The 12,518-nt window shown below is 42.8% G+C and overlaps 1 protein-coding gene across 12 annotated transcripts in view; it reads left to right on the top strand.

Moving 5' to 3' along the window:
• Positions 1 to 12,518, top strand: part of TACC1 (transforming acidic coiled-coil containing protein 1) — a 100,317-nt gene that overhangs the window by 63,803 nt on the left and 23,996 nt on the right. For 4 of the 12 annotated variants that reach the window (XM_045821626.1, XM_045821627.1, XM_045821629.1 and 1 more), the window contains 4 exons: positions 6,309 to 7,395; positions 9,627 to 9,662; positions 10,932 to 10,992; positions 12,182 to 12,389. In XM_045821626.1, the coding sequence (XP_045677582.1) occupies positions 6,309 to 7,395; positions 9,627 to 9,662; positions 10,932 to 10,992; positions 12,182 to 12,389 (1,392 nt within the window). The remainder of the gene's footprint in view (positions 1 to 6,308; positions 7,396 to 9,626; positions 9,663 to 10,931; positions 10,993 to 12,181; positions 12,390 to 12,518) is intronic. The other 8 variants (XM_045821633.1, XM_045821632.1, XM_045821631.1 and 5 more) reach the window with 5 other exon arrangements.

Below are 12,518 nucleotides of genomic sequence, written 5' to 3'. Positions count from 1 at the left end.
GGGCTGTATCTGCTACAGGAGAGGGGAGTGATGTCATTTTTTCCACCTCCTTCTCTTTGTAAATAGAATTAATCTAGCATGTTGTAGGCTTCCTCATGAGAAATTTAAAATCCCAAACCGATGTGTTAGTGGGACCTACCACCTCTTTCGAGTATATGTCTCTACAAGGACACACATAAGAGACTATTTAAAGCATTTTCTGAAATGTAAGTGTGTGGTGTGGTAGGACATTTTATTAGGTATTTCAGGGCACTGCTCCTGTTCTGTTACCCTCTGGGCTTCTGTGTTTTGTTTTGTTTTAAAACAGTTTTATTGAGGTATAACTCACATGCCATACAGTTCACCCATTTAAAGGAAGTACAGTTCAGTGGTTTTTATTTATTTGTTTTTTAAATTTACTTTATTTCCATAGCCTTGATTCTTTTAAAAAAAATTTATTTACTTCTTTATTTTTAGATAGGGGGAGGAAAGAGAGGTAGAGAAACATCAGTGTGTGGTTGCTCCTCATGTGTCACACACTGGGGACCTGGCCTGCAACCCAGGCATGTGCCCTGACTGGGAATTGAACCCATGACCCTTTGGTTTGCAGACCAGTGCTCAACCACTGAGCCACACCAGCCAGGGCTGAATGGTTTTTAGTATATGAACGGAATTGTGCAACTCTGGCCTCAATCTAATGTTTAGAATCTAATTTTTATCTAATTTTATCACCCCTCAAAGAAACTCTTACGCATTATCAGTCACCTCCCTCCACCCCCATTCTACCCTCTAGTACTCGGCTACTGATAATCTACTTTGTGTCTCAGTAGATTTGCTTGTTCTGGACATTTCATATAAATATGTAGTCCTTTTTGACTGGCTGTGTTCACTTACCAGTGTATTCAATGCTTATTTTGTTGTGGTATGTATTATTACTTCATTCCTTTTTGTTAACGATTAATACTCCACTATACAGATATACCACATTTTGTTTACCCAGTCATCAGTTTGTGAGCATTTGGGTTATTTCCACTTTGGGGCTATTATGAATAATACTGCTGTGAATGTTTGTGTTCAAGTTTTTATGTAGATGTATGTTTTTATTTCTCTTGGGTATATACCTAGTAGTGGAATTGCAGGGTTATAAGGTAACTATTTCTGACACTTTGAGGAATTGTCAAACTTTTACAAAGTTGTTACACCATTTATATTCCTACCAACAGCATGTAAGGGTTTCAGTTTCTCCGTGTCTTTGATGATCCGTGTTGTCATCTATCTGATTGTGGCCATCTCAGTAGGTGTGGAGTGGTATCTTGTGGTTTTGATTTGATTTGGTTTTGATTTGGAATTTCCCTAATGGCTAACAGTGTAGAGCGTCGTTTCGTGTACTTGTTGGCTGTTCATACAGCTTTGTTAGCAAAATGTTTATTCAGATTCTTTGCTTACTTTTTAATTGGGTTGTTTATCTTTTTGTGTTGAGTTGTAAGAGTACTTTATGTATTCTAGATACAAGTCCTTTATTAGATACGATTGCCAATGTTTTCTGTTCTGTGGCTTGTATGGTTTTTTAAAGGTATCATTTGAAGTGTAAGAATGTTTTAATTTTGATAAAGGTCATATTAGCTATTGGTGTCATACCTGAGAAGACTTTGCTGAGTCTACGGTCTTGGGAGAAATAGAGGTGGAGCACGTCGGGGTTGGAAATGAAAACCCTGTGGTGGAACGGAGACAAGAGAAATAGGTGGAATGGGATGAGGTTTTGAGTGAGAAGAGATTTTTGTCTTTACTAAGAAGGATGCTGGGCTTCTGAATATAGTTTTATGTCTTTATGTGTTTAAATCAAATAAGAACGCACACCCTGCGCACTGTTCTTTGCTTTTCCCCTATAGTGTGTCTTTGAGATCCTCCTGTATTAGCTCATGTAGGTCTGCTTCATTGTTAATGCCCTACAGTATTCCAGTGTGATGTTGTACCTTAAATTTTCTATCGGTCCTCCACGATGCTTCATAATAGCACAAGAAAGGGTAGGAACCCACACTTGTGAACGAACATCCTCATCCTTGCACGTGTGTGTTTTTGGCCCTCTTTGTGGCATAATTAAAATAAATTCCTGGCAGTGGAATTGATGAGTTAAAGAATCAATTCATGCAAATTTTGGTAGGTGTTGCTAAATACTTCCTGAAAGATTCCCACGATCCACGTTCCCATGAAACGCATGAGTGTGCCTGCTGGGCCCCTTGGCTGGCAGCTGTTCCTGTCATCCATCTTTTCATTTTTACAGATCTGATGAGTTAAAAACTGTATTCTGTTTATTAATTGTGTATGAACTAAAAGTGAGCATATGTTTCAAATATGTTTTGGTATTTTAAAAAGAATTGCTTGCTGTATACCCTTTATCATACAGGATTTATTAATTTTAGTTCAACGAAAGGCACCAGGGACAGGGTTGTTTTACGCGGGAAATGGGGAGGAGGCGATATGGTCTGCTTGCTCCCTCTCTCCAATTTGTGCAGGCCTGAAGACACAAAAACCTCTCTGTGTGTTGTCTTTAACTCGTCTTTTGATTTTATGAGGTTCGTTGTGAAATGCCCAGTCATCGTGCCTGACAACAGTAGTCAGTACTTGACTTCCTCCCTTTTCTTCCTCCACGTTGTTTTTTCACCTTACACCAGAGTTTTGGGAGGCGCCTCATCTGGTGTCTGGTGAAGATGACTCTGGCGTTTCCTGCACATCTGGTGTCTGAGCCTGCCTACCCGGTAGGGCCCCACACTACCCGACCTCTGGATGGGACCCACCCAAGGCCACGGCCCCTGGGAAGGCTAGCAATTTGATTTGAAGGCTTTCCCCTTCAAATCAATGTATTTTAAATGTCCAGTGTGTTTGTTACTAGAGGAGAAGAGCTTTGCATAAGTAAAAAAGTGGAAAATGGTCTGCAGACTTAGGCCAAATTTTGGCTGTCTCCTGACCTTATGACTTTACCACAAACCTGAACCACCCTCCAGAGAAGGAAGTTACCATATTTTCTAAAGTTTGTCCCTAGGGGTTTGATTCTCTGCCCAGGTAGTCTGCCCGAGGCCCTTCCTCCCACACCCAGGGAACTGATGCGACCTTATCCCCCTCCAGCTTCCACTTGATACTAAGTGTCCCTTTAGTTCACCCGCAGTCTAGTCTCAGTGTCAACATGCATGAAGTAAGGTGACCGAATTTTGTTCAACAGACTTATTTGAATTTGTGTTTTAGTGAGTGTTCCCTCTCAAGGATTTAGTCCCCACTTAAAATTGCCTAAAACAGCACTTGCAACACATTCCTTTAGAACGTTCTCAGAGGTGACAAGTTTTATTCTTTGATGTTGAGATTTTTTTTCTCCCAGTAGTTTAAGGGTTTTTAAGCCCCAGTGTAGTGATTGGGGATGGGTACTGAAGTCATAACTAGAGAGTAATGAGAGGAGCCCCTTTGAGGACCCTGACCACAGCCAGTCTTCCTGGAGCAGCGGCTCCTGCCTGGGCCCCTGTGGATTTCTGCACCGTGGAGTGCTCTCGTGAGATTTTTCACTGAGTTTCAGGTCTTCGTGGGTCCTCTGAAAATTTATCTACAAACCCTTCCTGAATTACTATAAAAGACATTCAGTTTCATGTATTGGTTCTGAGATTTCATTTTAAGGGTTCTGCCTTGGAGTCAGACCTTGTGTCTTCGACTTGGAGGCCAGATACTATTTGTGGATTTTGAGGTTAGAACAAAATCTGAGGTTAGAACAAAAGACTATATGCCTGTGCCAGACAGGAAGCCTGTTGAAATTTTGGCAACTTTCTCACTTTACCCCCAAAGTACTTAGAACCCTCTAAAAGGGACCATCTGTAGCTAAAGGACAGAAAGGATAGATCTAAAAAGAGCTCACAGACAGTGTTACATCAAAAAGTTAAAATCTGAGGGGGAAAAGTTGAGCATACTCGAGAATAATGCTGAATCTGAAGCCATATACATTGTTTTCCCAGTGGTTGCTGGTTTCTCTCTCCTGAAACGAGATGACACGTGTGAAAGCAGCTAGCCAGTGGTTCCTAGCAGACGCTAGTTGAATACATTTCTGAGTTTCCAATATGTTTTGTGATAATGGCATTTCCCCTCTTCTGAGGCTTTCAAGGTTTTGTATAAACTTGTATTTTAACCCAGTATATTTTCTCTATACTGGAGTACAAACTGCAATGTCAAGTTGCTGTCTCAGTCTTTACATTTTTGGCGTTTCATGCCTTTTCTCACAAAGGAGGAGGGAATCTTCCTTTTTGCAGGAGGAGACTTTGCTTCCTGAACAAGCATAAAAGACATCTGCTGTCTTGAAGCATCCATGGGCGAGTCACACAACCTTTTAGGCTTGTGGGAGGCTGACAATGGAAAGGAAGGGTTTTGTTCACAGCAGCAAGTGTGAGAAGTGGAAATGTTGGTCTATTTTTGGATTTCCTCTGTGTTTGCTTTGAATTCATCCACTGATCTAATCTCCATGTTCACCCAGCCACCAGGCACTGCTGTGCTTGTCAAACTCATCAGACTCATTCCAGGGGGAGAGTCCGTCAGTACCCTGGAGGAAGGTTTTGAAGGAATACAGGATTTTTGTAAAAATGGAAGGATGAATGGAAGTAGGTTAGTTACACAACAGGGTTTTCAGATTAAAAACGGGGGCAGACAACTGTGGCTAGAACCCTGATGGAGGCTTGGGAACTGGAGCCTGCTGATAATGGGAGTTTTACTTCTTACTGAAAGTTACCTGTGGTGCAGTACTTGAAGTTTAGTTCTGCTTTAGGGCAGCAGGTAGCTAGTTGGGACTAGGACATTTGCTGACTTAGAGTGTAAATGAAAAAAAAATCTGACTCAAACATACCTCCTTGAGTTGTGTGATTAATTTCTTTTCATATTCAACATTCTCACAACTCCCAAAACAGGTTTAAGTCAATGAGCAGTCTCTGCCCACTACTCCCTCCCGCCCCATCAGTCCTTTCTGCTGGTGACCAGAGATATAGACTGAGGTTGGGTCTGCAGTGGTAGAGGTGTAGGGCTGGCAAGTGTGCTCACCTAGCACCTGGATTGAACAAGCCAAGAAATGCCTGGGTTGGGTATCTTCTTGGTGGAGCTCCTTTACTATCTGCTCAGGGTGGGGGGACTGAATTCAGATGAGGGGTGTTTGTTTTCCTTCCCCATGCCACCATTTTAGGTGGCATGCTTTCTGATACAGTGGGTAAACTCCTTTTATTCCTCAGAGCTATAGGTGCAAGCACTGACCAATGCCAGTCATAAAGGAGTCATGTAAAAAGCTGTGTGAGGATTTTCCAAAACTATTCCAGTGATGCTCAGGTTTTTGATCCTGGATTAGAATTAGTAAATAGGGTTACAGGGTCATCTCTGAATTTCCTTTAAAATAATAATAACCAGTTTATTCGTCTTTTGCTGCTATGCTGTTGCTATTTCAGATATCTAAGGAACGCACTGTCTTAGTTTGTGCTTTGAAGAAATACCCTCATTATACCTTCCTAATTGAAACTTTCCTAATAAGACCCCAATTAAAAAGGATCTTCATTTTTTACAAGTGATTTGAGAGAATTCCCAGCCCAACTTAGAGAAAGCTTCTAAAGAAAAAAATAACCTTATTGTTTTATGATTTCTGCCTTAGTAAAATAAGGGCTATTTGTTTTTAAAGCCATTTCTGTATCTGCTTTTTGAAATTGTTTTTCTTTAATTTGGTTCTTTTAGTTTTTAAGTCTACAGAGAAGTTACTCCAAGCTGCCCATGGTGGGGTCTCGATCCACTTTTGAAACAGATTGATTATTAATATTCAGTTCTGGGAAAGAGGGAGTACTTATTTTTAACATCCAAAAAATTAAAATCTGCTTGCTGTGTGAAATTCGGACCCTGAAACTGCCAGGCAGTGCCTGGGAGCTGTGCCAGTGCCAGGGCGGGTCCCTGTACCTTGGCGGTCAGCGTCTAAGCTTCCTTCCAACCAGTCCTTTCAATGTACAGGAGTTTCACATTGTATTCGTGTGCTCTGCAGTACAGCCACAATCTGTTTAGCCTCTTCCTAAGTAGTTCTGTTTGTTATAGTTATTATTTGTATGACTTGGATAAGTTATACACATACACAGTTTGGAATGGGGAAATTAATTTTCGGGTGTAGTACCTGCTCTTCCTTTTGAGGCTGCACTGTCATACTTGCTTACCCTTAAAGATGCTTAAGAAAAGCAGAGGGAGGAGCCTACTGTTTGTCTATTTGGGGTCAACAAGTAGAGCATATTTACCAATGCCAAAAAGATAATTCTTTAATAGATGGTTTTTGTGTTTTGTTTTAGACTCACAAGAAGTTGATGAACAGCTGATAGCAGAAGTGGTTGAAAAACGTTCTCCTGAGACTTGTTCTAGACCTTTAGAAAATGAGGTGTCACAGCAAGCTATTGATTCTTACTCAGTCAAGGCTTTCAAAGAAGAACCTGAACATGATATGAGCAAAGTTTCAGTAGTGAGGCCATTTTCCGTAGAAATCAAGAATTCCACAAACATCTCGGCGGCTCTAGGAACAGAAGCAGCGTATGGCTGTGTGACTGCCGTCTCAGGCCAGGCCCTTCCCTCCAGCCTGCCAGAAGCCAGCCAGGACGACGCGATGACAGAAAGCACCATGGGGGTCATGCTGGAGGCTTCCCCAGAAGCTGACCTACAGAGCGGGAACCCCTGTCTGGAGCCAGTGCGCAGCAGAAGCAAGCTGAGAAAGCCCAAGCCCGTCTCTTTGAGGAGGAAAACAGCTGGCGAGTCCTCAGAAACAGAAACTTCTGTGGAGGGCATGCCTCTCCCTCTGGCATCTGACACTGATGAAATGGATGGGAACACAAATCCTTTGCTAGGGGACGCCAGGATCCCAAAACCTGCCCCCGACGCCCAGGAAACATCAAGCAGCACGCCCAGTAGTGACACCAATGACTCGGGGGTCGAGCTGCTGGAGGAGTCGAGGAGCTCCCCTCTGAAGCTCGAGTTTGATTTCACAGAAGATGTGGAGTCCAGGAAAGGTCTTCCACGAAAAGTTGGCAGGAAACTGAGTAACAAACTGACCCCCAAGGCACAGAAAGAGGGTGTCAGTAAGCCAGTGGGCCCCAGAAGTGCAGAACCGCCTCCAGACCCAGCTGCGGACGATGCTCCTCTCTCCCAAGCATCTTCTAAGCTTGAACCCAGTCAGTGCGATCGCCCCAGCGCCAGCCCCTTTGGGGGCCAGTCCACACTGCAGAGCTCCCCTCCCCTCTCCTCTAAGGGCTCCTACCACTTTGATGAATCCATGGATCCCTTTAAACCAACTACAGCTTTAACAAACGGTGACTTTTGTTCTCCTGCTGGTAATCATGTTAATGAAATCTTAGAATCACCCAAGAAGGCAAAGTCGCGTTTAATAACGTGAGTGACGACGGGTGTGGGTGTTGTGTTCTGTGTACACGCTGAGCATTTGGCAGCCGCCGCTTTGGGTTTTGGTGAATTGAAGTGATCTTTGAGGTGCAGCTGGGCAGACACAAAGCTTACAACCTTATATTGCATTCTCCCCTATTTTGAAGCAAACTCTTAGGTGGAATCAGAAATATCAGAGGTTTCCTTTTTAGGTGTCTGCCTGGTTTCTGAATCCTCAGCCTATTCAGCCGAGCACTTTCCCCACCTTAGGCCCCCTCAACATCTACCTTGGGTACTTTTTTCCTGTTTTTTAAGAAATGGCACAAGATAGGCAGGTAGAGATTTGATGGTTTTTAGAAATCCTGTCTGGGCTGTCAGGAATCGCTTTATATAGAATTCACGTATTATGTTAGCCATCATCTTCAGGTTCTCTGTGGACAAAACAAAAATTCCAAACCTACAGATCACCTGCCTAGTAGCAAGGACTCATAGAAAATGGTCCAGAGGGACTCATAGAAGTTTTTCACTTAAAACAGAAGACCGCTGAAAGTTGGTGAGAATTCTTACATCTTTATGCTTTAGCTTCTGGTTACATCAGCAAGGAGGTGAATTTCCGATGAGGATAAAGAATATTTTAAACGATGACATAAATCTGACTAAATTAGTCCTTTGTTGTGTGTTGTGACACCTCCACCCACCCCACCCCTGGTCCCAGGAATCTGGAGCCACTCTCACAAGGTTCTTGGAGTTCTCAGAGTGATGACCTCGGGCCATAGTCCCCGTGAAGTTTCAGCTTAAATTTGTTGCAGGGTTACCTTATCCCAACACTTGAGTGATGGCAATATACCCCTTTGTGACCCTGTGACAGTTTGCTAAAAATTAAACATAAAGAAAGAACGATGGTGCAGAAGGTGAAATATGAAAAGCGGGATGAAAAGAAATACCACAGTTTTAGTTGTCGCCATAGATCAGTACGGAAATAATTTTTAGCATTACTGTGACTTCAAGAAAAATGCCAGGTGGCTTGGTGAATTATACTACAGGGAAAGGTATGAAGAGTAGAAAGCACCGATCAGGACCAAGACGCTTGAGCAATGTAAGCCTCAGCCTGCAGCAACTTCAAAATGTCTAGGGGAATAAAATGGCATTGGCAGTTGTTGATCTGTTCTTTGGTTATGTGTGAGCAGTTACATGGTTGCTGAAAGATATCGATCAGGTGTCCTCAAAGTACTCTTCGGTGGTGAAGGCTGGTTGCTGGTGTCTGAGACAGTGTGTTGTCAGGGCATTGCTTGGTGCTTCCTGCTATGGAGTGGCCGATATGTAGGGCGCTTCCTCCTAGCAAGGTTGATAAGCCACTTGGGGGCCTTCCTCTCATTTACGTGTTGAAGGCCAGTAGCCAGTACATTTATGTTAGATAAGATTAAATCTGGGCTGAAGGGGGGGATTTATACCACATCTTATTTCAGTAGAAAGAAGCACCCTCTCTTGAGCCCTACCACCCTCACCTGGTAGCATGTTCCTCCTATTCTGTTTTTGGTCAATGGACTTCTTGATCCTTACAGATTTTTTGAAAACTCAATGCAGTCAAAACTCTTGTCTCTGAGAGGGGTGATTGACCTCTGTGTAACTCTGAGATTTTGTTTAGCAAATCCCTTCATTGGTACGAAAGACTGAAAATGGAAGTATGTTGGTAGAATATAGTGGGGGGTTAGACATTCTGTTAGCCAGCTACTTGTGTGACTTTTTAAAAGATGTGTAATTGGTGTCTCAGTTTCTTCCTTTGTAAAATGGAGACATCATACTATGATTGGGATTTTTGTGGGCCAGATAAGTTATGTGAAATCATTTTAGGTGTTTCAGTGACACACACCCACAGTCGATGTAAGCAGACATTTCCAACTATATTTTCATTTACGCATCGCCATAGTCCGGACCACTATAAATGTTTAAGAGTAAATGTGTTCAGCAGTGAAATGTTGTTTACTTTTTCATCTATAAGTGCGAATATATGGCATTTCTGAGTGTTTCTATTGCCCTTACTCTTAGAGTTGAGGTTCCTGAGAATCATTCACTCACCAGTGATACATTCATGAATATGACATTTTTAATTTGTATCTCACCTCATAGAAAGAACTTCGCAGCCTTTACATCTACCAGACTAGACATAAATATTCCAGGCTTTACATGATTTTTTTCTCCATCTGTCTGTCTCTTCCCTGTCTCTGATTTTGTTGGTGCATCAGGACTACTGAACAAGTGAAATTTCTCTGTTTTCTGTTGTAAGTACTCCTGCTGTTTCTGTTTGTTCCCTGGACTGTTGCAGTTCCTCTCCCACCCTCTCCAGACCACCCCTCCATAGCATGTTGGCTTCCGTTTCTGAGTTGGACCTTTGGGTTATTTTTTGCATTTCATTTGCCACTTCATGAGTCAGCTTAGCCTTGCAATTGTCTGTACCTAAAGGAGTGGAGGTGGGCCTTCCCACCTCGGGTGCGAGAGCTTGCGCTCCCTGCCTTGGCACGCCTCGCGTGGCGCTTTGATGCCCAGTGCTGGCTTGGCTCCCTTCCAGCAGTGGTTTCAGGGACTGCTCTGCTAGTCAATGCGGGAGACAACTGGCTTCTCTGATAGGGTTTTGCTGGGTTGGAGTAGGGGGTAAAAGGGAGATGTCATATTATGATTGGGGTCTTTGTGGACCAACTTGAGTTCAGTGGTGGGATGGCACTCAAGCTTTAGGAAAGAAAAATCACTAAACAGTTAGTGATTGTGTACATTTTGGTAACATATATACTTGCCCTTTTTTGTCCCACACAAGAATAAAAAGTTGCAAATTATTATTATTAATTATTATTATTATTATTTTGTCAGTAACATTACTGAAAATTTTAAGTTCATTCAAACAAAATTTGAACTAGTCTTTGGATCACAAATTATGCACTAGATTAAAAATAACACGTGGTTTGAGTTTTCTCAAGTTCCAGCCATGACATTCCTTTCTGTCTCACTACCTAATAGGAATGGTAGCAGTTTACACAGATATTTTTCTTTTTATACTTTCTGTTGGCCACAGTTCAACTCTGTTAGCACACAGGTCTGGAGCTGTCTTTCCCGACTTTTATGACTTTTAGCGCAATAAAGAATTTTTAAAGAATCTGGTTGAGCGTGGTAATTTTTCTAATGAACGTCAAGGACTGAGTGGACGAGGATCAGATGAACCGAGTGTCTCTAGGGGCCGAGGCTGCTCCCTGGAAGGCTTGTGATGGTGTGCGTGCAATTAGAAACTGTGGTGGTCACAGAACTGGTGTTGACCCTCCCACAGAGGCTCGTGAGGAAGTGTTTTCAGAAAATGAACTGTAGTTCTTTGCTTGCTCTGTCTCTTCAGAGAAGATGCAGAGACATACAAGGCGTCCCCATCTCTAGTGTGTAGATGTTTGACTCGTGTGGCGCTGTATGCCTTGGCTTCTAGCTGCTCACACTGCTGCCTCTGCTCCATCTCGTAGCTTGGAAGTGGTCAGTGAGATTCCAAACCAGCCTCGGTTTTGTTTTCCTTCCAGGAGTGGCTGTAAGGTGAAGAAATATGAAACACAGTCTCTTGCTTTGGATGGATGTTCGCAGGTAAGTCTGTTAATCACCAGAACGCCTCTTAAACCAGTGGTCTCCAAACCGGCAATTGCATTCCCACCCCAGGGTGATGGGTGGTGGTTAATGAAGACTTCCCACTGGATATTGGAGTCTCGGCTTTGAGAAAACCAATTTCTGCCCTGGCTGGTGTGGCTCAGTGGATTTTGAGTGCCGGCCTGCCAACCGGAAGGTCACTAGTTCGATTCTCAGGTAGGGCACATGCCTGGGTTGTGGGCCAGGTCCCCAGTTGGGGGCCTGAGAGAAGCAGATGATCAGTTTCACTCCCTCTCCTTCTCCCTTCTCCTCTATCTAAAAATAAATAAATAAAATCTTAAAGAAAAGAAAACCAACTTCCTAAACTGATCTGAAAAGGCCCCTCAGGACAAGGGAACCTTTTCACAATGACCATTCTTACCCTTTTTTTTGTCCCCAAAGTTCCCTCTCACCTATTCCAAATCCGCCTAAGGTGCATTACCACTGGATGTGAAATCTCTGGGGCACCAAACCAAGGGGAGATTTGAACTACTGGTGTAGGTTTTAAGGAGACGTTTGGCTCCAGTGACTGGATAATGTTTTTTATAAAGTCAGGTGGTTTTCCACTTGTTGCTTTCAACAAAATGGGAGCCCCTGAGTTGATGGAAGTAGACTGAAAATACCAACTCAGAGAGGAAAAGGGCCGGTGCAAATTTCTGATTGTTAAAGAGGTGGTTCATGTCCAATTTTAAATATATTGTAGGGTATCAAATCACTAGAATAACTACATTGAATTAAACAAGGTCAGTATTTACATGATACCAGATATTACATCCTTTGCAATTATTTGAACTTATGCTGTAAAGTTTTTAGATGTCACCTGAAAATACAATGGGGTATATAGCTTTTTTTAAAAAATTAGGAAGTATATTTGAAAAACACTGCCTTGGACCACTTAAACTTCTTGCTTATAAATTTAGACTAGAAAGAGTAATTTGTCAAGCTTCAGATTTGAATCACAAAAACTAGATTCTAGAAAATCCAGCATTTTGTGATTGAGAAACCCCAGCTTCTTCCTTGATTTGTGCTCACATCTGTGGTTAACTCTTACCAAGTATCTGTATGGAATAGTGTCTGCTGTGAGGTGTCTGTCCCCTTGCCCCTGGTTCACCCCCCTAAATGGTGGCCTCTTCTCTGTTGTGTTTCGCAGGATGAAGGAGCAGTAATCTCCCAGATTTCAGACATTTCTAGTAGGGATGGCCACGCTACCGATGAGGAGAAACTGGCATCCACTTCTTCTGGTCAGAAATCAGCCGGGGCCGAGGTGAAAGGTGAGCCAGAGGAAGACCTGGAGTACTTTGAATGTTCCAATGTTCCCGTGTCTACCATAAATCATGCGTTTTCATCCTCAGAAGCAGGTATGGAAGCATATCTTCATCTTTCTAATGTACGTAAGTGTAGAAATGCCTGAGAGCCTAGAGATGGAGACGCCTTAGAGAGATTAGAGAATTGGATCGCCTGAAGGACGGATTTAGGATGCTGATCTA

This window comes from Phyllostomus hastatus, unplaced genomic scaffold (genome assembly GCF_019186645.2).
Source record: "Phyllostomus hastatus isolate PE091 unplaced genomic scaffold, TTU_PhHast_1.1 phas_scaffold_46, whole genome shotgun sequence".
Lineage (NCBI taxonomy): Eukaryota > Metazoa > Chordata > Mammalia > Chiroptera > Phyllostomidae > Phyllostomus > Phyllostomus hastatus.
Note: the sequence above shows the minus strand (reverse complement) of the source record. Positions and strands in the feature narration are given on the sequence as shown.